This window comes from Orcinus orca, chromosome 14 (genome assembly GCF_937001465.1).
Source record: "Orcinus orca chromosome 14, mOrcOrc1.1, whole genome shotgun sequence".
Lineage (NCBI taxonomy): Eukaryota > Metazoa > Chordata > Mammalia > Artiodactyla > Delphinidae > Orcinus > Orcinus orca.
In genome coordinates, this window is record NC_064572.1 from 77,964,966 (window position 1) to 77,991,059 (window position 26,094).

The window sequence follows — 26,094 nt, forward strand, 5'->3', positions numbered from 1 at the left end:
GCACTTGATGTTTAGGAACTAGGAAAAGCCCTGGACTTAGTCGTTGGACCCGAAGCCCCTCCCAGCCCTGGATCTGTGACATACGCAGAGTCACCAAATTGCTACCATTCTCTGGTCCTCAGTTTCCCCATCCATAAAGCGAGGAGGTTGGCATACATGACATTTATGATAACTTGTGGCTAGCACACTATGACCTGCAACACCGTGTTAGACAAAAGACGTGAGTTCCCAGGGAGGCATTCAGATTATGCCGGAAGAGAATTTTGTTGCATTTCATATTGCTTGAAATCATTGACCTACAAACTAGAACTCAGAAATCTTCGGGTTACATGAACAGTGTTGTTTTAATGAGAATTTTCTTTGGAATAAGAGAAATGACAAGCAAGCAAATGTACTTTCCTCTTAGGTTGAATGTTGGAATTAACTAAAAGTAACTCATTTTTTAAATTTTTACCTGCATTAGAAAAACATTTCTTGTGCTGGAAACATTATGAGGGAGTTTGGGAGCTCCGTCTCTTTTCCCTACCTCCCAAGAAGAATTTAACTAAATCTTGAAAAGTCACCCAAATGCCAGTCTTTCTCCTGCCACCTTCAATATTTTTCCACCTGTGCTCTTATTTATTTAACATTTTTCTTCTAATTGATTCATCTTTTTAAACCTCAAAGGCTTATAACAGCCTCATGCACACCAGTGGTGTGCGTATCATCCTTCAGGATAATAATGCCCTAAAGGTTAGTAATGATAATTAATATGTATAATTTGCCAAATGTTGCCCCCATATATTAGCTCATTTAATCCGTACAACCCCCAATTTTACAGGTGAGAAAATGGAGGCTTAAAGAGGTTAAATGATTAGCTGCAATTACACAATTAGTGATTAACTAAAATTCAAGTTCAAACCTTCTCATTCCGCATCCCATGTTCTCCTTGCTACACCAACAACGTTACAGATGCTAAGGCTCATGTTACATTTCCCTTCCTAAAAGCATTTTCCATTTCAGCTGTGTTCTCTTTTCCTAGGGTGGGGAAGTAGGGAATGTGCTCATTGAAAAGAAAAAAATCCAGGTTATAGATTATTTGTTTAACATTTACACTATACTTTCTACTCTATGCTAAGTAGTATATATCATATAATATATATTACTACATATCTAATTTTTCTAAAGACAGAAAGTTCTGACACCTTGGTTTGATTTTTGTTTCTAAACTCATGAGCCGAAAGACCTGATCTTGAGCTTCTATAAACTGGGCTTGTTTCCTTGTGAATGCAAAGCAAAATTGAATTCCTCTCCTCTTACTTAAAGAAATCAGATAAGTTGCTGATTGGAGTGAGATATTCTGATCTGCATTTATTTATTTTTAGCGTTCATCGACTCCGCTGGTGAGTGCGTTTTGGTTGAAAAGGAGTTAAAAATACAGTCAAAGAGATTTCCTTTCCTCCGTTCTTCCTGTGGATCATGACCTTTGGTTTTTTCAACTTCCTCAATTTAGATTCAGTAAATTGTCATAGAGTGCCACAACACCTGCTTCGGTACTTGAGAAATTGACTTTTCCTGCAAATTACCCTGATCAGTGACCTTGTCTTGGCTACCAAAGGGTTTGGAGAAGGAGGGAAGCTGTCCATGTGGCCGTGCCCCAGCCCACGATTGGTATTTAGCTCTTTGAAGTTCACAGTTATCTATTTAACATACAGACATATTCTGAAAAAAAATGCCACATTATAATCATCAACTAGAAAACCCAACTGTCACCTCTTAGGGAAATAACACTCGATCTTACAAGGGATGGACCGCAGCATAATTTAAGAGCTTCCAGTTATAATTTTCTTAAAGCGGGGACACTTGGTAGATGTGGCTTTTTGTTGTGAGTGACGATCTCAGTCAGGTCTCCAAGTGAATAATCGCGCAAGGGTGAAATGACGGAGGATAGAAAATGTGCGGCCAGCTCTCGGAAATTGTGTCTTTCAAAGTGCTTCTTTAGGAAGAAAATTTAAGATCGGTGTCTCCTGCCACACAAACGTTGGACGAGATCAAAGGTCACCCCTGGAAGCTCAGGAGGTAAAATTATATTTTTATCCTTTAGCTTTGATTTTTGGCGGCTTACTGCATTTAAAAAAAAAAAAATTAATTGCTCTGTCCAGCCAACAGGTGTTAGCCCTCAAGTGTGGGCCCAACGGCCGGCGGCTGGGCAGGCAGCTTAAAGGCCCATAACTCACTGCAATCGTGAGCTTCCTCAAATTGGTCCAGGAGAAAGTTCTAAAAGTACTTCAAGGCCAGATGACATGGGAACCTGTGTCCCTGTCAAATATCAAAGAAAAACAGACTGTAAAATGTAAACTTATAAAGCGTGCACTTAATTCTGACAAGCTTTTAGTATCAAGTTGCAGATTTTAAGCAATAAGGCGGCTTAGGCTGAAATCAGACATAGGAAGCGGAACCTGAAAGCTCGTTTCGAATGATATGGGGAGCCCCTGACTCATTTTTTCCACATCTGTTCAGTTTAATTTAGACAAGGAGTTTGATGCAACATTTCAGGAATCAAATTCACTTTTTACCTGTGATTTTTATAAATCCCAAGAGCCAAAAAAATAAAAGGTTTTTCTTGTCTTTCATGAAGTTTCCTACAGGTCAACTTGGATTCAGCAATTGATTAAATATTGAAAATATTGTTTCAAACATTTTCATGCTGTAAACGAAAACTCAAGCTTTTTCTGGTGGGGCCATAGGTTTTTCTTAAATAACTGAAAGTATAGGGCTTAATCAAATCTTTGACCTCATCCTAGGTCGGCTTAGAAAGCCTCGTTTCACCAGGGCCATCTGTGCCATTTACACGGAAGGACAGAGGTTATGAAAGCTATGATACAAAGAGCATACAACAGTCCTGTTGGTGATGAACAGAGATGGCATGGAAGAGTTGTCACAGCTTTAGTCTTCTCTGGGTGGGCGGTGCATTGTGGGTATGTCAGCTCTTTGGGCTACGACAAAGGACTAATGAGGTTGGAACTGTGAGGCTGTCATGGAGTTACCTTTGGTCTGTTTCACCAATTACTGTTGTCCCAATTTTGATTGGTCATAGAGAACCAGGTGAGGGGAAAATGAGGCCGGGGGCCATGGGGGAGAATGGGGGGTATCATAACCTTTCTACTAAGTAAATACTTTAGACCCACACATCCCACTGGTTATGGAGAAGGAAGGTTACCCTTGTGTATAAAATGGTAAACAACTGAACAAAAAATTGATGGGACATCCATGCCACGTCTTTGCACTGGTGGCCCATCAAGTCCACATCCAAGTCCTGGGAGTCAATGAAAGTCAACTACAGGCAGCACCTAGTCCGGCTCGTTCAAGTCCATATTGCTGGGGAGCAAACTATTTCGAAGGTTCCCCAGGCTTTAAAATAAGTACTCTGACTGGAGGGTTAGCTGTCTTCCCCACTTCCTCTCTCTTCCCACCCGCACCGCTCCAAGAAGCGTTGGCTCGGTAACCAGGCTGCTGATATAGCAATATGCTTTCTCACATTGAAAGGAGGCGAAACTTCAGCATGTGAATTGTATTCTCCACAACATATGGTGGAGAAAACAGACAGTGGGAAGGGGAGTGATTTGTGACTCTTCAGCCCAATGTGCGTTCTATTGTGTTGCCAAAAATGATAGACTTAAATGAATTGCTCTTTTTGGAATTTATACTCGTGCCTTCTTCTCATTTTTAAAAAATGAAAACGAAAATCCTCATGTCCATGTAGAAATTCCCATTTATTTATGTGGTTCCCTGGCCTTCTCCCTCCTCCCCCTGACTTCCTTACCCCAGCAGAGCCGAAGGCATTTTGGATATGGAAACTGCATGTCCCTCTGCGGTCAAGATGAACAAGAAAAGGAGATGAAGTAAAAGAGGAGGGGAAGCAATTAGTGTGGAATCCTAAACTCCAGATTCTTCTCAGAAATTTTTATGGCTTTTCTTAGGCAGCTGAGGAGAGACTGGCTTTGCTTAGAGAAACTATTAAGCCTGCTGCAAATTAATTTTCGTTGGTCTACGTCTTCTGTTTTAATTTTGTCAATGGCAGCTCTTATTGTTGAGAAAAAATTAGTACCTTAATGCTGTCTAAACATAAATCTCATCTTCAATCTATTAACATTCAGCTGTGGTAAGAATAATTAGATGAAGTGTTTTTTAAGCATTATTTACAAATATGCTCACAAAAGAATGATTCAAACAGGCATTTTCTTTAATGGACTTAAAGACAGGCGAATGAAATTAATCCAGAGAGTCTTGCCGTTCTTAATTTTACAGTCTGTGGCTGGGGGGAGAGCAGCCCCGACACAGTGCAGTACCACGCGAGCACATCACAGTGCCCCACGGAGAGGGAAGAAGCACGTTAGGCCAAGATAAGATTTAGAATGCCTACAGATCACGGAGACAGGCTGGAAAGGATCCAGGGGTCACCGTGGACCAGACACAAAGTCACATATATAACCCTGTTTATAGATAAAGAAGTGAGGGGGCAGAGAGATGGAAGACACAGGGTTGTAAAACTAGGAGTTTGGAATAAAACATCTGAGGTAGGGTAAAATCCTAACGGTGGGCAGTTCTGGTTCTACCAAAGAGGAGAGATGAGGAACGGTTTGAGGTACATCAAAGCGGAGCCACAAAATTTACAACAGGGTTGAAAACCAACAGCTACGAGGAGGAGCAGCAGTGGGAATACAGAGATACATGGCATGGGGTAATTGAGGCTCCCGCAGAGACCAGGGAGTGCCCTCTATCGTGGCTCTCTGTGGGCATCAGAACTCAGGCAAGATGTCACCATAACCACTTGTGCCAGTTGGGTCAGGATCTTCGCCCTGATGTCCAGGGTGGGCCCAGCCAACCTCTCCAATCAGCCCTACACTCCTCCTCTCTTATTCTCTGCTCCAGCCAAACCAGACTTGCCCCTGTTCCCCCAGACCCTACACTTTCCTGACTGCTAGATAGGCCATGTGCCCACCCATCTCCAAACATCCAAGTCCTTCTAATGGCCACCCCTTCCACGGAGGCTTTCCTAAACTCCTCAGCCAGACTTTACCACTCCTTTGAAATCCTCTCCCACATCAGACCTTTGCGGCTTCCTTTACTTTTTGCCTTCTAGACTTTGCAAAGCCAACATTTTCATGGCTGGCTTTCACTGAGAGCTTACCTTGTGCCAAGTGCTTTACATGCATTATTTAATTATTCCCCCAGAAAGCCATTAATCCCAGTTTACAGATGAAAAAATTGAGGCACAGGAAGATTAAGTAACTTGCCCCAAATCACATTGGTGAAACCAGCCAGGAATCAAACGTGGGTGGTCAGACCCTAGAGCTCAAGCTCTTGATGATAGCAACTTGACCATGTAAGGAACTACAACCATGAGCCTGCAGCCCACCTTCTAACACAGTGTGGAACAGTCTATGGCAGACTCTGGATGTCAACCTTACTCTTCATTTTACTTGGCAAGCCCTTTCCCCTGTCCCACTGTTGATGGTCCCACTTGCTTACTGTAGTAGGCTGAAGTGTCCCCCCAAAACTCGTGTCCACCTGGAAACTGAGAACGTGACCTTATTTAGAAATAAGGTCACTGCAAATATCATTACTTAGATGAAGATGAGGTCATACTAGAATAGGGTAGACCCTGAATCCAATGACTGGTGTCTTTATAAGAGGAAGAGAAGACACAGAAAGAAACATAGGAAAACTATCACGTGACAATGGAAGCCAAGATTACAGTGATACAGCTACAATGCAGAGAATACCAAGGACTGCCAGCAGCCACCAGAAGACGGAAAAGGCGAGGAAGCGTCCTTCCCCAGAGCCCTCAGAGGGAGTGCGCTCTGCCAACACCTTGATCTCTGACTTCCGGGCTCTATAACTCTGAGGGAATACATTTCTGTGGTTTGAGGCATTTTGTTAAGGCGGCCCTGGCAAACTAATACATACAACTTTGTTATCTCATCAGATCATGGTTAAGTGCCTTAATTTTTTTTTCAAAGAAATTGGATAAAAATGTATAAAAAATTAAATTAAATTTCTGCAAAAGCATTACAAGAAAATGGCTAAAGAGATCTCACGCTCCACTTAGAAAGGTCTAAAATATGAAGCACGTGAGCTTATGTGAAAATCACTCCAGGCGAGCCTGCGGTGGGACATGGCAAATGGATGGATGGTTATTCTCCAGATTAGTCAAACCTAGGTGCCGTGAGAGGCCGGTGTCACTGCTGACGGGAGAGGTGTGACGTGCACTTTAAGAGCAAACAGGGGGTCATTTCAAATAGCCCCAACCTGAAAGTTACAGGCATCGATGCCCCCAAACTCAGGCTGATTTGTCAATCAGTTGCTTCTCAGAAGGGCAGCTCTACCCCGTGCTCTCATGTGTGTATCAGCCCAGGTCGGCAGTTATTTCGTGTTTGATTCTCAACCTGGGATGCTAATAACTCTCCTCCCCTTTCTGGATCATGAGTTTTCTCTGGGCAGCTAGGCTTTTTTCACTTACCTCTTCAGCACTTAACATAATTCTTTCTACAGTGTGATGTCTCAGTAAATTTTGTTGAATCAAATTTCTGGGAGCAAGAAAGGAAGACATTCCTCTCTGCCCTGGGAAAAACTTTATGGATGTGAGACGGAAAATATTTCGAATAATTATCATATTCTTCTAACACCCTACAGGCCCGTATAAGTCTAACCAAAGCTTTCAGTATGAATAATAGCACTTAACCTAGGGTCTTAAAAACTATTCCCCAGCTACTTATATCAAACCAATCCACAGTTGATTGGAGGATAAATCAGCTAACATAGAAATATTTGGATCATGAATTACTCTTTTCCAAGAAAGTTCACATGCACTATCTCCCCTGATCCTAATCAGAGCTCTGGAAAGTGCATGGAGCAGGTATCAGTCCACTTTAAAGAAGAAGCAACTGAGAACAAGAAAGTTAAATAAACTTGTGGTAGAGTTTGGGAATAGACTCTTCATGGGACTTCACTCTGGGAGGGACCTTAGAGAAACTTTCCACTTGGACCCCAGACCAGGGAAATGATGCTCAAACCTATTTTCTAATGGGCCCGGCAAGGACCACGGCAGCCAGGGGTTTGAGCAGGTGTCTCAGTGAACATCAGAAGGTGAAGTTATGGGGTGGATTCAGCATGGTCCTGCCTGGCCACCAACTGGACAAGTGGCTGGCCCAAAACCCCTCTGGTCTTGACAGCTTCACCTCTAAAGTGAAAGGTTTGTAACATCTGGTCTTGAAGGGCATTCCTGCTTCTCAGTGCTGAGGCAAACCTAACCAGCGTCCTTCTAGTCTTATGTAAACTTGGAAGTTGGGCTTCTTGTTTAGCCATATGAATTATTTAACTTTTCCCCTTGAAGGATAAGCAGCTGATGTATCAAACACAATGGTATATTACTCAACAATAAAAAAAGAATGGGGCTTCCCTGGTGGGGCAGTGGTTGAGAGTCCGCCTGCCGATGCAGGGGACACGGGTTCATGCCCCGGTCCAGGAAGATCCCACATGCCGCGGAGCGGCTGGGCCCGTGAGCCACGGCCGCTGAGCCTGCACATCCGGAGCCTGTGCTCCACAACAGGAGAGGCCACAGCAGTGAGAGGCCCGCGTGACGCAAAAAAAAAAAAAAAAAAAAAGAAATAATGCCCTTTGCAGAAACATGGATGAACCTAGAGATTATCATACTAAGGGAAGTAAGACACACAAAGAAAGACAAATATCATATGATATCACCTATATGTGGAATCTACAAAAAAATGATACAAATTAATTTATTTTCAAAAAGAAATAGATCCACAGACATAGAAAACAAACTTATGGTTACCAAAGGGGAAAGGGGGAGGGGGAGGGATAAATTAGGAGTTTGGGATTAACATATACACACTACTATATATAAAGTAGATAACCAACAAGTACCACAGGGAACTATACTCAATATTTTGTAAAAACTTATAAGGGAAAAGAATCTGGAAAAGAATGGATATATAAGTATTATATGTACAATTGAATCACTTTGCTGTGCACCTGAAACTGACACAACATTGTAAATCAACTATACTTCAATAAAAAAGTGAAGCAAATTTTATAATTTTGAGAAAACTTAGCATTCAAAATTGTGAGATATTTCTTTTCTTGTGAGTAAAAAAAATGCTAATTTCAGTTCCGCATCCCAAATTGGATGTAGGAGCGTAATTCGGTGTAGGGACACTGAAGATGCTCAGAGGATGTTGAATAATATCTTCGTGGTTATATTAGGGAATCCCCAGGGCTGACAAAGCTTGAACTTGGCTGAATTTAGATTTTTGGACATTTATTTGACCATATTAATTGTAAACAGATCAAGAGGATGCAAATTAATTATTCCCTTGTGGAGTTTTGTCGTTTAACCAAAAAGGGAACATTTCTTTCTAAATAAATGACCTGTCACCACTGTATGCAGTTCTCTTCTCTGCAACCCATCTTCTACTCCACTGCTGGATTCATCTTCCTGATGCGTTTCCTTCTGTGTGTCTCTCATTTCCCCACTGGCCTTTAAGAGTGCTCCTTCCTTGCCAAAGAAAGTCCCAGTCTCACCTGTCCTGTCTCTTGGCCCCCTTTTCCCACTATGTCCCTCCATAAACTATGTCCTTGGCAGAGGTCCTGGAGGCATGTCCATTCATTGCCCTTGAAGAACAGGTGGAGACCCACCCTCACGCCTTTCCTCCCTTCTCCTCTTTGGCTGACCCCTCTTCCCCCTGCTACATCCCAGGTCTACTTCCTAGGGCCAGCCCAGTCCAAAAATAACAGAAGCAGCGTCACGTCTGTGCCATTCCCTTGCAGCTTCTCATCTTCCTGTCTCTATGTCTGGCCTCCTCAGCAGGGCTGGAAGCTCCCTGAGGACAGAGGCTGAGTCTTCCTGCTGCCAGCAATTGCCTCAGACAGAAGTAATGGGCAACAGATAAAATAAACAAAAGACCCAGACCCTGGCTTAATTGGGAAAATGGTTTCTCCATGTCGTAATACCTTGGATGTGTCGGTGAGCCATTATTGAGTACCTAAATAAACTCAGCATTCCACTCAATTCCTTACTCTCAAACATTTCCTTTCTTATTATTTTATAAAAGATCTGTCATGTTTAAGGTATTGTTTTATTTCCCTCTCCTCTTCAATAGATTCTACATTTGAATCTCTTATATCTGTACATGGAAACCAAACTAAACAGAGAAGTTCTCCAGGCTGTATCTCCGAGAGAAAGTCCTAGGACCACTTCCTCTGTGAGTTCTGCTTCCTGCAGAAGGTATGGAGGCAGACGATGGAAACTCACACTCGAGGAATTTTTCTGTCATGGGAAAATCTTTGGTGCCCAAGAAAACATTGGCTTTGCCTGTAATTCAGGGTCAGAATGGACACCACCTCATTTCAGCATCACATGTTCCTCAGAATAGTTCCCATGCTTCAGCGTGCCGCCCATACAGCAGCAGGTAGGGGAAACTCAGCAGGGTTTGGCCTCCATTGCACAGAAGGAATCTGAAATTCAAAGAAGATGCCATTTCTCCAGCTTGGGTCCAGATGAGCATTCAGAATATAACTCAAGACTTTCAAAAGATGATTCATGAGTTATGGTGCGGAGAAGTTATGGTGCGGAATTTTTGAAGGGGGTGGAGAAGTAGTAAATTCCCATCCTCTCATTGATTCCAAACAAGTCTTCTCATGGTTGGAACCTGGAAGCTTTAGAGTAGGTAAAATGTTCTCTTTTTAGATGATAGGGAAGAAAGCCTTCAGGAAAGATTAGTTTTATGATTTTCTATAAAAGAGAATTATTTATTTCAGAGTAGGGAAACAAATATGCCAGTTGTTTAGTATAAATCTTTAATGGGTCCTATGTTTTGTTCTGACTTTTATAGTCCCATTTCCCCTTCTGTAAAACTGCGATGATTATATATGCCTTACCTCCTTCACAGGATTCCCAGCAGGATCAAATAAGACAAAATATAAGAAAGTATTTAAGAAAGCATAAAGAACTCTAAATATAAGGGAACATTCTTTTTATTCTGTGAAGGTTTTAGATAGTCTTAATGACTGCATGTTTCTTTAAAAGACCATACTGAGTATTTATCTCTAAGTTTCACATCTAAGTTTGTTTAATATTTGCTGTATTTGTTTTCTGACTGTGCAAACTATAACTTTAAAATTATTATTTTTAAACAAAATGTTTTATATTCTTTAAAAATAAAGATAACAGAACTTCAGCTTCAGAAGATAAAGTCAGTGTACTTTTCTCTATCCCTCCCTCAAAATACAACTAAAAATCCTGGACATAATGTATAAAACAAGCATAAGAAGACTCTGAAAGGCAGAGAGAAGAAGGCAGATGGGCTAGGGATCCCAGGACTTGAAAAACAGCACAGTGATGATTTTTCTTGTTGCCTCAGACATCCCAGACTGGGTGCTGGCAAAGCAGGCAACCTGCAAATACCAACAGATGCAGACAGAAAAGCCTCAGCAAAAAACCCTGCTCTCTCTAGCCAAGGGACAAGGAAAGGGCAGCCTCGCAAGAAAGTAGTAAACTTTTAGAAAACAACGACTCAGCTGAAACTAAATATCACAGAAAACACTGTGGTCCCAGCCCCACCCATGACAGTAAAGGCCACGTGGGATTCTAGACATCATCCCTCACCAGGCTGCAAGAGGTGTCCAAACCCCACCCCACCCTTGCTGGGGTGTTGTCAGAGATGGCCATGTAGCTGGGACTTTCATTCCCTATAGGGAGTAAGGAGTTCCCCACCCCAAACCCCCATGTCCCTGCAGGATCACTGAAGGTCATGTGGTAACGCTAAACTTCAAACGCCACCTGACAGTAATGAGATGTCCCCGCTACCCCAATCCACTGGTGGTGTCGGAAGTGGTGGGCTTGAAGAGTCAGGATAACCTTCTAACATTCAGAGGTCACTCCACTCTGGGGTGTCACTGGAGGCCTCGTGGGACCCAGAACTCCCACACCCTCCCACCACTAACAAGAAGCATTCCCCTACCTTTCAAATAGGCGTCAACAAAGGCCAAGAAGAAATCTGGCCGTAGCGAGGTGGTGCCTCTCTCTCCTTCCCCTTCTCCTGCTGGAGCAGTGTCAAAGGAAGCCATCTGAAACAGAAGATTAAAATAAGAGCTAGTGTCTTATAACATTATACTAAAAATATTCAGATTTCAATCAAAATCATTCATCATACCAAGAACCAGGATGATATCAAACTGAATGAAAAAAGACAATTAATAGATGCCAACACTGAGATGACAGAGATATTAGAATTTTTAAGATATGAAAACAACCATCATAAAAATGTTTTGATAAGAAATTATGAACAAGTTGAAACAAATTCAAAAAACAGAGAATCACAGAAAAGCCATAGAAGATATAATGAAGAACCAAATGGTTCTTCTGAAAAGTACAATAACTTTAAAAATTCATTATATGGGCTCAACAACAGAATGAAGGGAACAGAGGGAAGAATCATTAAATTTGAAGACAGAACAATAATAGCTCCCTAATCTGCACAGTAGAGAAAAATTAGACTGAAAATAAGGGATCAGAGCCTCAGGGGCCTGTGGGACTTTAATAAAAGGTCTAATATTTATGCCATTGGACTCCCAGAAGGATAGGGAAAAAAAAAGAGTGAGGCTGAAAAAGCACTGGAAGAAATAATGACTTAAAACATCCCAAATTTGGCAAAACACATACATTTTTAGATTTAAGAAACTGAGTGAATTCCAAACAGAATAAGCCCAAAGAAATCCACATCAAGACACATTACAGTCAAACTTGAAAAAAAATATTTTGAAATCACTGAAAAACATACTGAGGAAATTCTAATGACAGTGAATTTCTTATCGGAAACCATGGGGGCCAGAGGAGGTGGCATAACATTGTTCAAGTGCTGAAAGAAAAGAACTGACAACCCAGAATCCTATATCCAAGAAAAATATCCTACAGGAATGAAGAGGAAATCAACACATTTTTCAAATGAAGAAAAACTAAGAGAATTTGTTGCCAGCAGACTTACCCTAAGAGAATGGCTAATAGAAGTTCTCTAAATAGAAATGAAATGATAAAAGAAGCAATCCTGGGACACCAGGAGGAAGGAAAGAATATAGCAAGCAAAAATATGGGTCAATACAATAGACTTTCTTTCTTCCCTTGAGTCTTTTAAATTACGGTTGATGGTTGAAGCAAAAATTATAACACTGTCTGACATGTTTCTAAATGTATTAAAGGAAATATTTAACACAATCTTATTACATGAAGAAGAATAAATTGACATAAAGGGAGATAACTTTTTTACATTTCACTCAAACTGGTAAGATGGTGACACTAGTAAACTGATAAATTATGTATATATAATGTGATACCTGGAGCAACCACTTAAAAAGCTCTAGGAAGAGATACACTCGAATTTTGATTTTAGATAAATCGAAATCGAATTCTAAAAAAGGTTTAAGTGAATCACAGGAAATTGGGAAAAAGAAAACAAAAATTAAAAACAAAGTGAACAAGCAGAAAGAAAATGGCAGACTTAAGACCTAACATATCAACAATAATTTTAAATGTAAATGGTCTAAATACACCAATTGAAACACACAGATTAGAAGAGTGTATTAAAAAACATACCCAAGTATGTGCTGTCTAACAAGAAACTCATTTCACATGTAACAAGAAAAGCAATTTGGGAATAAAAGGATGGAAATCAAAACTACAATCAATAATCTAAGCTTCCACCTCAAGGACCTAGAAGAAGAGCAAAATAAACCTAAAGCAAGCAAAGGAAGCAAATTATAAAGACAAAAGCAGCAGTTAATGAAATTAAAACCAATATAAAAATAGAGAAAATCAATGAAACAAAGAGCTGGTTCTTTGAAAAGAAATAAAATTGACAAACTTCTAGAAAGACTGAAAAACAGAGACACACACAAATGACCAATATCAGGAATGAAATGTGGAGTATTGCCAAAGACACTGAAAACATCAAAGGGACAATAAAGAAATACTTCAATCTACATACATACATTTAACAATTTAGATGAAATGGACCAATTACTCTCAAAAAATCAAACTACCACAACTCACCCAATACAAAATAGATAATTTGAATAGCCCTGTAACTATTAAGAAAATTGAGTTTATAATTTTAAAACTCCCCCAAAAGAAATCTCCAGACTCAGATGTTTTATTGGAGAATTTTAACAAAAGTTTCAGGATTAACATTAATTCTACACAAACTCTTTCAAACAATAGAAGAGGAGGGAATATTTTCCAATTTATTTTATGAAGTTAGTATGACCTTGATACAAAAACCAGGCAAAGACGGTACAAAAAAGAAAACCATGGACCATTATTCCTCATGAGTAGAGGTACAAAAGTCCTTAAACATTGGCAAGTAGAATTAAGCAATATAAGAATTATATATCATGACCAAATGGAGCTTATTTTAGGAATGCAAGGCTGGTTCAGTATTTGAAAATCAATCAGTGTAATCCATCATAATGATAGGCTAAAGATAAAAATCATATGATCACATCAACACATGCAGAAAAAGCATTTGACAAAATTCAACACCCATTCATAAGAAAAGGCAAACAAAAAACCTCTCAGAAAAATAGGAATAAAGAGCACTTTTTTTTAATACTTTTATTGGAGTATAATTGCTTCACAATGGTGTGCCAGCTTCTGCTTTATAACAAAGTGAATCAGTTATACATATACATATGTTCCCATATCTCCGCCCTATTGCATCTCCCTCCCTCCCACACTCCCTATCCCACCCCTCCAGGCGGCCACAAAGCACCGAGCCTATCCCCCTGTGCTATGCGGCTGCTTCCCACTAGCTAGCTATTTTACGTTTGGTAGTGTATATATGGCCATGCCACTCTCTCGCTTTGTCACAGCTTACCCTTCCCCCTCCCCATATCCTCAAGTCCATTCTCCAGTAGGTCTGTGTCTTTATTCCCGTCTTGACCCTAGGTTCTTCATGACCTTTTTTTTTTCTTAGATTCCATATATATGCGTTAGCATACGGCATTTGTCTTTCTCTTTCTGACTTACTTCACTCTGTATGACAGACTCTAGGTCCACCCACCTCACTACAAATAACTCAATTTCGTTTCTTTTTATGGCTGAGTAATATTCCATTGTATATATGTGCCGCATCTTCTTTATCCATTCATCTGTTTATGGACACTTAGGTTGCTTCCATGTCCGGGCTATTGTAAATAGAGCTGCAGTGAACATTTTGGTACATGAATTAAAGAGCACTTTTTCAATTTGAGAAAGAGCATCTACTAAAAACCTACAGCTAACATTACATCTAATGGCAAAAGACTAAGTGTTTTCCCCCTGACATCAGGAGCAAAGCACTGTCACTGCTCTTATTCAACATAGTGCAGGTCTTTCTAACCAGTGTAATGAGACAAGAAAAGAAAACAAAAGACATACAGATTGGAAAGAAAGAAATAAAACTGCACCTACTTACAGATGACATGATTTTCTCCATAGAAAATTCCAAGAAATCTACCCAAAAAAACTCATAGAACTAATAAGCAAGTTTAGCGAGGTTACAGGAAACAAGATAAATATGCAAACATCAAGTGTATTTCTAAATAATAGCCATGAATATCACATGAGTATTTTAAATATAATCCCACTTATTTATTTATTACCATTTGAAAAAATAACATACTTAAATATAAATCTAACAAAATATGTACAGGACTTGTATGCTGAATTTATATAACACTGATAAAGGAAATCAAAGATCTAAAAAATAGACATATTTATTCATGGATTGGAAGACCCACCATAGCAGAGATACCAATTCTACCCAAATATATAAGCAGGTTTAATATAATTCATATCAAAAGCTCTGTAAGATCTTTGTAGATATAGGCAAGATTATTCCAAAATTTGTATGGAAAGGCAAAGGGACTACAATGGCTAAAACAAGTTTTTAAAAATAAGTGAGAAGAATCAGTCTATCTGATTTCAGGATTTATTATATAGCTACAGTAATCAAGCCTGCATGGCACTGGCAGAGGAATAGACTCATAGATCAATGGAACAGAATAGACAACCCGGGGATAAACTCACACAAATATGCCCAACTGATTTTTTTCCAAAGGTGCAAAAGCAGTTCAGTGTATAAAAGAGAGCCGTTCTGGGCTTCCCTGGTGGCGCAGTGGTTGAGAGTCCGCCTGCCGATGCAGGGGACACGGGTTCGTGCCCCGGTCCGGGAAGATCCTACGTGCCGCGGAGCGGCTGGGCCCGTGAGCCATGGCCGCTGAGCCTGCGCGTCTGGAGCCTGTGCTCCGCAACGGAAGAGGCCACAACAGTGAGAGGCCCGCTTACGGCAAAAAAAATAAAATAAGATAGCCGTTTTAACAAATGGTGCTGGAGCAATTGGATATCCATAGGGGGGAAAAATTAATCTTGACCTAAGTCTTGAACTTTATCCAAAAGTTAACTCAAAACAGATACTAACTTAAATGTAAAAGATAAAACTAAAAGTTTTAGGGAAAAAATAGAGAAAATCTTTAGAATCTAGGGATAGGCAAAGAATTAGATATAACACCAAAATCACACACCACAGAAGGAAAATTTGATAAACTCACTTCATAAAATTTTTAAACTTTTGCTCCAAAAAAGACCCTGTTAAGAGGATGAAGAGACAAGCTTCAGAGTAGGAGAAAATATTTGCAAACCATATACCCAACAAAGGACTGGAATCTGGAATATACAAAGTACTCTCAAAACTCAATAGTGGGAAATCAAACAATCCAATTAGAAAAGGGGCAAAAGACATGAACAGATATTTCATTGAAGAGAATATACAGATGGCAAATAAGTACATGAAAAGATGTTCAACATCATTAGGGAAATGCAAACTGAAACCATGCCCTATCACTACACACCTATCAGAATGGCTAAAACTAAAATAGCAAAAATGCAAAGGCTGGAGATGGTGTAGACAAACGGGCTCACTCCTATATCGCTGATGAGAATGTAAAATGGTATCGCCCCCCCGAAAAACTGTCGGGCCGTTTCTTTTGTTTTTCTCTTTTTTTTTTTTTTTTTGGACAAAATGTTTACTACAGCACCTTAATGACCTCAATAACAAAACCTGGTTACTCTCTAATGTCTGCTTTAAGACTCAGTAACAAAACCTGGTTACTCTCTAATGTCTGCTTTAAGAAAATTAAATTCTTTATGGCACATCCATATAATGAAATACTAAGCAGTCATTAATAGTCCATATGTGCCAACAGTATTGTGTGAAAATAGGAGAATACAGAACTGTGTGTAGAGTGTGATCCATTTATGTCGTATATATACACACATATATATGTATATGTGTGTATATATATGTCTATATATGTATATATATGTATACATATACATTTTTTAACATCTTTATTGGAGTATAATTGCTTTACAATGGTATGCTAGTTTCTGCTTTATAACCAAGTGAATCAGTTATACATATACATATGTTTCCATATCTCTTCCCTCTTGCGTCTCCCTCCCTCCCACCCTCCCTATCCCAACCCTTAGGTGGTCACAAAGCACAGAGCTGATCTCCCTGTGCTATGCGGTTGCTTCCCACTAGCTATCTATTTTACATTTGGTAGTATAAAGTCCATGCCACTTTCTCACTTCATCCCAGCTTCCGCTTCCCCCTCCACGTGTCCTCAAGTCCATCCTCTATGTCTGCATCTTTATTCCTGTCTTGCCCTTAGGTTCTTCATAACCCTTTTTTTTTTTTTAGATTTTATATATATGTGTGAGCATACGGTATTTGTTTTTTTCTTTCTGACTTACTTCACTCTGTATGACAGACTCTAGGTCCATCCACCTCACTACAAATAACTCAGTTTCGTTTCTTTTTATGGCTGAGTAATACTCCATTGTATATATGTGCCACATCTTCTTTATCCATTCACCTGTTGATGGACACTTAGGTTGCTTCCATGTCTTGACTGTTGTAAACAGAGCTGTCTGGCAGTTTCTTACAAAGCTAAATGTGCAATTATCATACCACCCAGCAACTGGACCCTGGAAATTTATCCTAGAGAAATGAAAACTTGTGTTCACACAAAACCTGTAAGTGTGTGTTTATAGCAGCTTTATTTGGAATAGCCACAAACTGGAAACAACCAGATGTTCCTTAATAGGTGAATGATTCAACTACAGTCCATCCATACCATGGAATATTACTCAGAAATAAAAAGGAATGAATTCTTGATATACACAGCCATCTGAATGAATCTCTAGAGAATTACAGAGAGCGAAAGAAGCCAGTCCCAAAAGGTTACATACATACGTCTTCCCCTTTATGTTACATTCTTGACTGACAAAATTATAGAAACGGAGAACAGATGAGTGCTTGCCGTGGCTTAAAGGGGGATTGGATTGGGAAGGAAGTGGATGTGGCTATAAAATGGATGTGGCTATAAAAGGGCACCTTGAGGGATCCTTGTGGTGATAGAAATGTTCTGCATCTTGACCTTATCAATGTCAATATCCCATTTGTGATACTATACTATAGTTTACAAGATGTCATCATGGGAGAAACTAGGCAAAGGGTTCAAGAAAATTGCGTCATATTTGGCAACTTGTTTGAATCTACAGTCATCTCAAAATTAAAAACTTTAATTTTTAAAAATCCAGAAAAGGGCTTACGAAGTTGTAAAAAAGAACAATGACATTTAGAGGAATACAATGCTAAAAGACCAATGAAACCAGTAAAAACCCAACACCTTAAAAAAAATAAAGGTAAGCAAGAGAGAGGAAATCATAAAAACAGAGGAGATTGAATCATAAAAACAGAGGAGATTAATAACAGCATTCCATTTCAAGGCTTCTTCAGCTGTCCACTACTCTCCTGGGAGTCATTATGTTTTAACCATCAGGGTTTGTAAATAACAGAATATTGTTACCCTTTCTGTTCTATCTACCCTCCACTCTGATGTCCTGCTGTGATCGCTATAGACATTTCTGAGTTATCTAATGTATAGTTACTGTTATAAGAACCTGAAAACTCATACAAGAGTGATAACATTAAATTTATAAGCAGTGTTTATCCTAAAAAGAAATAAAACAGTGTAAAATATATATAGTATTCCAAAACATTGAGAGTAATTCTGATGTATCTGATTATGATGAATTGAAATGGTGACATTTTTTGACACTCCTCCCCATCCAGAAGTGGGGTCTGTCTCCCCTTCCCTTGAATCTAGATGGACTCTGACTGCTTTGACCAATAAAGAAGGGATATTCTGTCAGTTTCCAGGCCACCTCTTGCCATGGTCATTCTGAGGGAAGGAGCTGCCATCTAAGACAAATTCCTTAAAGACCACCCTGCCGTGAGGAAGCCAAGTTAGCTGCTAGAAAGGCTGCTTGGAGAGAGAGAGAGATGCCTGACTAGCCCCAGCTCATCCAACTACTCCAACCCAGTGTCAGACATGTAAATGAAAAACCCATTGTGGAGCCTCCAGGCCAAAAGTTGTGATATGGAGAAGAGTCAAGGAACCCAGCCAAGAGCCAGAACTAGGGTCCCCGGCGTGTAATGCCCAGTGAGCCATGCCAGTCGTCCCCAGCCATTTGAGTCGATCTAAGCAGAGATGAGCCGTGTCTACTGTGCCTTACCTGAATTTCTGACCCACAGACTCATGAGCATACTAAAACAGCTGTTGTTTAAATAACCAATTTTGAAATGGTTTTTTAAGCATCAATAGGTAACTGGACCACTGATATATCCATGTAGTGAGCATCAACTGGTACTTTCTCATGGTGATTAATATGCTAAACTTTGGAGTCAAGCTGACAGGGGTTGGAGACTAGTCTCTGCCTAGTATACAACTAGTATAACTAGTTGTATAATCTTGAGCAATTTTAACTCCCCAAGACTTAGTTCTTTCATCTGTAAAACAAGTGATAATTACACCAATGACATGGGATTTTGTAACTATTAAGTCAGGTAGTGCATATGATTGCTTGAGACAAAACTATTGTTATGATATATATTATATAAAATATACATAGATAATGTAACATATACAATAGGTGCTCAATAAGTACTTATTAAAAATAAACACTTCTATTGTTTATTAACAGAAGTTGTTCCCAGATCATCTCAGCCAGTGAATTTAGACTCAGATCCTCATATGATCAGTAATAGGTTTGGGGGCCCTTTTTTTCTTCCTTGAAGAAGGAAATTTTCTAAATACAATGTGGTACCCTGGATTGGATTCTGGAACAGAAAAAGGATATGAGTGGGAAAATTCATGAAATCAAGATAAATTCTGGAGTTTAGTTAATAGCAACGTACAAATGTTGGTTACTTTTGACAAATGTGCCATGACTATATAAGACGTTTAACAACGAGGGAAGTTGTGTGAAGGGTATATGGGATCTCTGTGTTATCTTTCAATTTTTCTAAAAATTTTAATTTATGTCAAAATAAAAAGTGTATTTTTTAAAAGACATTCTTTTCCAAACCCTTCTAGCTAGTTGTCCCTTCTGGATTCAGGCAGCAAATTGTACTTAAGTTTTGTTTCTCATCAAAGGTTTTGCTTCCATTACTATAACATATCTAACGTTTCTGCTTTAGACAGTAAATGAAACACATATCTGCCTTCTTCCTGTTTGAAAATACATTTCTAATTTTAAGCGATGCCTAAAAGAAGTTTCTTTTGGTTTTAAATCAGGAAGATATTGTCATGGATTTTCCTTTTCAGCTTGTAGTGGCTTAATCTGTAGTCTTTCAGCTTGAAACAGCATTTCTTAACATCCAGGCAACATTTTCCATTTAAATATACAGAAAGATTCCATGGTGTAAAGGTATCGAAAACGTTGCATCCTGAGATCATCAAACTCGTTCATCTACTCAACAAATACATATCTATTGTGTGGAAGAGCCAGTTCTGGGCCTGAGAATTCAAGGGCAAAGTAAGACAGATATGTCCCCGATCTAGAACATGCAACTTGTGGGGAGACCAACATCAGCCAGTGAACCACAGGAATTAATGTAAAACTGCAACTGTGGAAGTGTCTCCAAGGAGAGGTAGGTACATAGCTCTCTGCAAAGGGGCCCTCGCCAAGCCCGGGGCATGGGAGGGCGAATCAAAGAAGGTTTCCCTCAGAAATGATCATTGCACTGAGGTATAAAGAATCAATAGACATCCCAGATGATGAAACTAGCATGTACAAAGGCCCTGGGACAGGAGGGAACAGGAGAGGCCCAGGTGGCTGGAAAACAGAGAACAGGAAAGAGAAGGGTGTTAGGTGAGGTTGGCAGTGGGTCAGGGCCTGGGAGGTCTTGGGAAGGATTTCAGTTTTTTTCTAAGACTGAAAAGAAGTCATTGACATGCTTTAAGTTGAGAGGGGACATGCTTAGATTTTCTTCTTTAGCTGATTGCTCCAGCTGCAATCTAGAGAATGCCCTGGGAGAGGGGAAAGGGGGAAAGGGCAGATCAGTTAAGAGGCCACTGCAATAGATAAAAAATATGGCAGTAGGGCAACAATGGAGGTGTTTGCAAGAAGTAAAGAACTCTAAGAAGTTTGGTTATTGAGAGGATGAGAAAGAGAGGGTGGCCACTGGCAGGGGATTGGGAATCAAGAAAGGATTATTTTTATTCTGTGAGATCTGAGCAGATTCAAAAGCCTATAGGAAGGATTCATTTGAGGTAATGTTGAATATCTGTAAGAGAAAATGGATAATGAACTGATAGTCTAGGTATCCTGACGTCACCCAAGTGACTCTCCCCTTCCGGAAATGTGTATCATAGCAGTCAAGGTACATTCAGGACACAGAAGACATTCCCGCTATTCGAACAGAGATAATTTAATGTAAAGAATTTTTAGTAAGGTTAAAAAAATTATTAAGTAACTGAAAGGCTTAAAAAGACCACTTTAAGGCATTGCAGAGGTAGCTACTGCAGAAGGCAACAACCACCCCTAGGGATGGAAGAACAAAAGGAAAGTTCGGATTATTAAAATTTAGAAGCTTAGAAGAGGGAGCAGTGGGGTGGGACCCAGACGTCTGAGGAGGAAGCACTGGCCAGAATATGCATCTCTAAAGGGGCAGCACGAGGCTAGTTCTGTAAGTGTTGGGAAAATTGCAAAATGGATTCAGCCATGTCTCAAGAAGGAACTGCAGCTGCCGGCGCGAAGCAGCAAGGTCTGGAGAGGTGCTCAGAAACAGGAAGCCAAGAGGAGGGAGCAAGCCTCTTCCTCCTCCATCTCCCTTCTGCTCTCCCTACTGGCCGAGCCTCACAGGGAGCTCGCGGAGCAGTAATGGGGTGTGCGGAGTCCCAGCCTCAGCACCCCAAGTTGAGTATAGCAGAGGAAGGGCAGACCTGAGAGATAACAATTCCTTCTGGAATTGTAAAGAGTTCCTAAATGGGCCTTAATTTATATTCATTTTCAGTGAGATAAGGTTGGACCCATGACAGGTGTTCATACTGTCATGTAAATACTCGGAATTGACAGAGACCACGTTTCTGATGGCAAATCTTCTGGTGTGGCATTCAGACCCTGTCATGTTTACTAAGGAAGGGACATTAGCTGCCGGAGTGTCCAGTGGGGATGCTGAACTTGTGTGTCCTCCACCAGCTCATACAGGCTTCATTTTCACCTGTATGGAAATGGGGATGAGAATCTTTTTTCTCTCTTTTTTTTAACACTTATTTTTCCATTACTTAAGGGCTACTCTCACTGGATGAAATTTGATATATTCAGAAAAGTAAAAAGAGATGTATTTGTTAAATCACCCAGTATTCTACTACCTAAAGACTCCTGACCTTTTATGCATATTTTCAGTTTTCTTCAATATCATTACAATCATTTGAATGTAAAATTCTGTATTCTTATTGCCTTTTTCACTTAATCTTATTTGACAAACATTTTCCTTGTTACTACAAAGCCTCTGTAAACAATTTTTTTTTTTTTTTTTTTTGCGGTACGCGGGCCTCTCACTGTTGTGGCCTCTCCCGTTGCGGAGCACAGGCTCTGGACGCACAGGCTCAGCAGCCATGGTGCACGGACACAGCTGCTCCGCGGCATGTGGGATCTTCCCGGACCGGGGCACGAACCCGTGTCCCCTGCATCGGCAGGCGGACTCTCAACCACTGTGTGCCACCAGGGAAGCCCTGTAAACAATTTTTAATGGCTGTGTACCATTCCTTTGAAGGGGACGTTTCATAATTTACCCACCCATTTTTTAATGGTCAGACATTTCAGTGACTTCTAATTTCTTACTCTCCTAAATGATATTTCAGTAAATATTTTTGTGCCTATGAAATTTTCTGTACTCAGAATTATTTCCCTAGAAAAAGTGACTGAGAAGGAATTACTGAATCGTAGGGTATAACTAAAGAAAAAGTATGGGTTTTGGAGTTGGAAATGCCAGCAAGAACCACAGCTGAATTCTGACTTGACTGGGTAGGGCCCCTGGGAGCCCAGTGCAGGAGGGGATTCTGCTCTCCCTGGTGGGGGAGAATTTTCTCTGAACCAGGTACTAAGACCTTGGCCAAGCAGAGTGACTGGTGTCTGGGTCTAATTTACAGAGACATAGAGACAGTGTGGGATGGGTAGAGGCTAAGGGAGAGGGGTCTTTCCACATTTCAGCAGGATTGAATCTGTGTCTTCACCATGCAGAGGACTCTGAGGAATATAGCACTGCTGGGGCCCCTGACTTTGCCACTTTGGAACCACCTGGAACCAGCAAGCTTGTCAAGAGATCCATTTTGTCACTGTGGGTCATGGCAGCAGGGATGGTGACAAATTGCCCCTTCCATGCGGTTTCCTGGGGAGCAGAACCAGGGTGGACTGACTCTCTGTGACTGTTGGGAGAGCTCTTTCAAGAACCTTCTGAGGGCTTCCCTGGTGGTGCAGTGGTTGAGAGTCCACCTGCCGATGCAGGGGACATGGGTTCGTGCCCCGGTCCGGCAAGATCCCACATGCCGCGGAGCGGCTGGGCCCGTAAGCCATGGCCGCTGAGCCTGCACGTCCAGAGCCTGTGCTCCGCAACGGCAGAGGCCACAGCAGTGAGATGCCCACGTACTGCAAAAAAAAAAAAAAAAAAAAAGAACCTTCTGCGATTCAATATATATGTGTTAGCATGGGGGTGGGATAGGGAGGGTGGGAGGGAGACGCAAGAGGGAGGAGATATGGGGATATATGTATATGTATAGCTGATTCACTTTGTTATAAAGCAGAAGCTAACACACCATTGTAAAGCAATTATACTCCAATAAAGATGCTAAAGAATAAGTAAATAAAAAATAAAATAAAATTGATTAAAAAAAAAAGAACCTTCTGAGGCTTCAAGAGGCCCTACACGTTACGTGTTACGTGAGGGGGACCAGAGCCAGGGAGGCATGGTTTGTTCATCAAGGTGGGGTCATTTATCCCTCACGCTGCTGAAGCCTGAGAAAATCAGGGTTGATGCTTTTTTTTTTTTTTTTTAACATCTTTATTGGAGTATAATTGCTTTACAATGGTATATTAGTTTCAGCTTCACAACAAAATGAATCAGTTATATATACACATATATTCCCATATCTCTTCCCGCTTGCGTCTCCCTCCCTCCCACCCTCCCTATCCCACCCCTCCAGGCGGTCACAAAGCACCGAGCTGATCTCCCTGTGCTATGCGGCTGCTTCCCACTAGCTAACTGCCTTACGTTTGGTAGTGTATATATGTCCATGCCTCTTTATCGCTTTGTCACCGTTTACCCTTCCCCCTCCCCATAGCCTCAAGTCCATTCTCTAGTAAGTCTGTGTCTTTATTCCTGTTTCACCCCTAGGTTTTTCATGACATTTTTTTTTTTTTAATTCCATATATATGTGTTAGCATACGGTATTTGTCTCTCTCTTTCTGACTTACTTCACTCTGTATGATAGACTCTAGGTCTATCCAACTCATTACAAATAGCTCAATTTCGTCTCTTTTTATGGCTGAGTAATATTCCATTGTATATATGTGCCACATCTTCTTTATCCATTCATCCGATGATGGACACTTAGGTTGTTTCCATCTCTGGGCTATTGTAAATAGAGCTGCAATGAACATTTTGGTACATGACTCTTTTTGAATTATGGTTTTCTCAGGGTATATGCCCAGTAGTGGGATTGCTGGGTCATATGGTAGTTCTATTTGTAGCTTTTTAAGGAACCTCCATACTGTTCTCCACAGTGGCTGTATCAATTTACATTCCCACCAACAGTGTAAGAGGGTTCCCTTTTCTCCACACCCTCTCCAGCATTTATTGTTTCTAGATTTTTTGATGATGGCCATTCTGACTGGTGTGAGATGATATCTCATTGTAGTTTTGATTTGCATTTCTCTAATGATTAGTGATGTTGAGCATTCTTTCATGTGTTTGTTGGCACTCTGTATATCTTCTTTGGAGAAATGTCTATTTAGGTCTTCTGCCCATTTTTGGATTGGGTTGTTTGTTCTTTTGTTATTAAGCTGCATGAGCTGCTTATAAATTTTGGAGATTAATCCTTGATGCTTTTTTTAAATTAAATTATTGCCATGAAATATTAATTGTATAAGTACATAAAAGGTTGAAGCCAGTTTCCTAAAATTCTTTTTAAAATGGTCTCCCCGAGAGTGGAAGATGAGAGAGGAGTGGAGAATTCAAACCGATTGGGAGTCTGACTTTTTTGGGGGGCATGGGGGTGAGCCTCATGTCGAGGTACGGAGGTGACAAGACAGCAAAAATGCAGACCAGGAGGCCAGAGTCATTTTCAGCTCACTCCAAGTGACTGAAAACAGGATCGAGGTAGACTCTGCTCAATATCTTTGGGGAGAAACTCCATCAACCAGCCTTAGAGGCCAATGGATGGAACTTTCTAGCAAGAGAAAACATGGAGGGCATTTGCCACCTCCCTTTCTCCAGGGAGCAGCAGAATTCTGCAGGAGACCTCTGGGACCTTTCCAGAGCCTGCATGATGCAACTGGGAATTAAATTTGGCCAGAAATGTTTGAAACCTGGAGACCCTCGGCAAAGGCTCAAAACCGGTTGCTGAGTGGGCCTCCCTATTGGAGTTTTCGCCAAACAAAATGACTTGAAAACGATCCAGTCAGTGACAAAGCACTGCTGGCAACTGAGCCCTTGAAAGTCATTTGAAAACGGACTCTTCCTCCTCTGAGACCAACCCTTGGCCACCTGGGTCAATAATTATGGAGTTGTTTGGACTGGAAGGAACTTGGCCAGGGTCATTTAGTCCATTCCATGCATCGCGCTGGGATCGAGTTCATTATTCCAAACAACCTGTAATAAAGAGTTCCCTCCTCTCGCTCAGAATAGCTCCAGGGATGGAAATTCCCCTTTCTTTGGCAGTTCATTCCCTTGTTTTGCTTGTTCTCTTGTTCTGCACAATCCCTGGTTTGGTTTTTCTTTTTCTTTTTTTTTGAACTTCTTCAAGCTCTGAGCCCATGTTTTCCCTCCCGTAACTTAAGCCACTGAAAGCAATTCCTTCGATAACATCATCTCGCCTATTGTGAAACTGCTAGGGGCTCTGTCTTCTGTTGTCTTCCTAAGACAGAACATGGTTCGGGCTCTTAGCTGTTCTGTCTTCCAAATCCTGAGTGGCTTTCTTTTGTTTGTTCGGGGTTTTCTCCACCCCTTAGCCAGACTCTCTAGAATCACTGCCTCTTAAGGGAAAAAAGAACTCACAAAAGCATCTGTTGGGAGTGACATGGATGCCCCAGGTTCTTTGCCTCCTGGCTCCCAGGACGTTTTAACGGCAATCCTTAAAGTAGGAGTGCAGGAAAGGATTTCAGGTGGAATCACCGTGAAACAACTTCTCTGCATGGATGTTCGAGGGATTATCAGGGAGATTTTACAATTCAGTGTTGATGGAAACACAAATGTGGAAGACATTTCCAAGTATGCCCACCTCCTTCCTAAATAAAGCCCAATCCTAAGGCTGTTCATTCCTTCCTGAATCCCTCTCTCTCTCTTCCTGTTCTTCAGCTCTTTTTGCAGCTCCCCTGGGTGCGTCACCCACCCACACAACCACAGCTGCCTTTGGGTAAACCCCAGGCTTCTT

The 26,094-nt window shown here is 40.7% G+C and overlaps 1 protein-coding gene across 7 annotated transcripts in view; it reads right to left on the reverse strand.

Annotated features, from left to right (window-relative positions):
- The window catches only part of FAM204A (family with sequence similarity 204 member A), a 781,024-nt gene that overhangs the window by 652,616 nt on the left and 102,314 nt on the right, over positions 1-26,094 (reverse strand). For 4 of the 7 annotated variants that reach the window (XM_049697434.1, XM_049697435.1, XM_049697432.1 and 1 more), the window contains exon 7: positions 10,939-11,127. The exons of 1 other annotated variant lie outside the window; for it this stretch is intronic. In XM_049697434.1, coding sequence (XP_049553391.1) covers positions 10,954-11,127 — 174 coding nt within the window. In that variant the 3' untranslated portion in view covers positions 10,939-10,953. Of the gene's footprint in view, positions 1-9,536; positions 9,718-10,919; positions 11,128-26,094 lie in introns of those variants that run through there. 2 more of the 7 variants (XM_049697433.1, XM_049697437.1) reach the window with 2 other exon arrangements.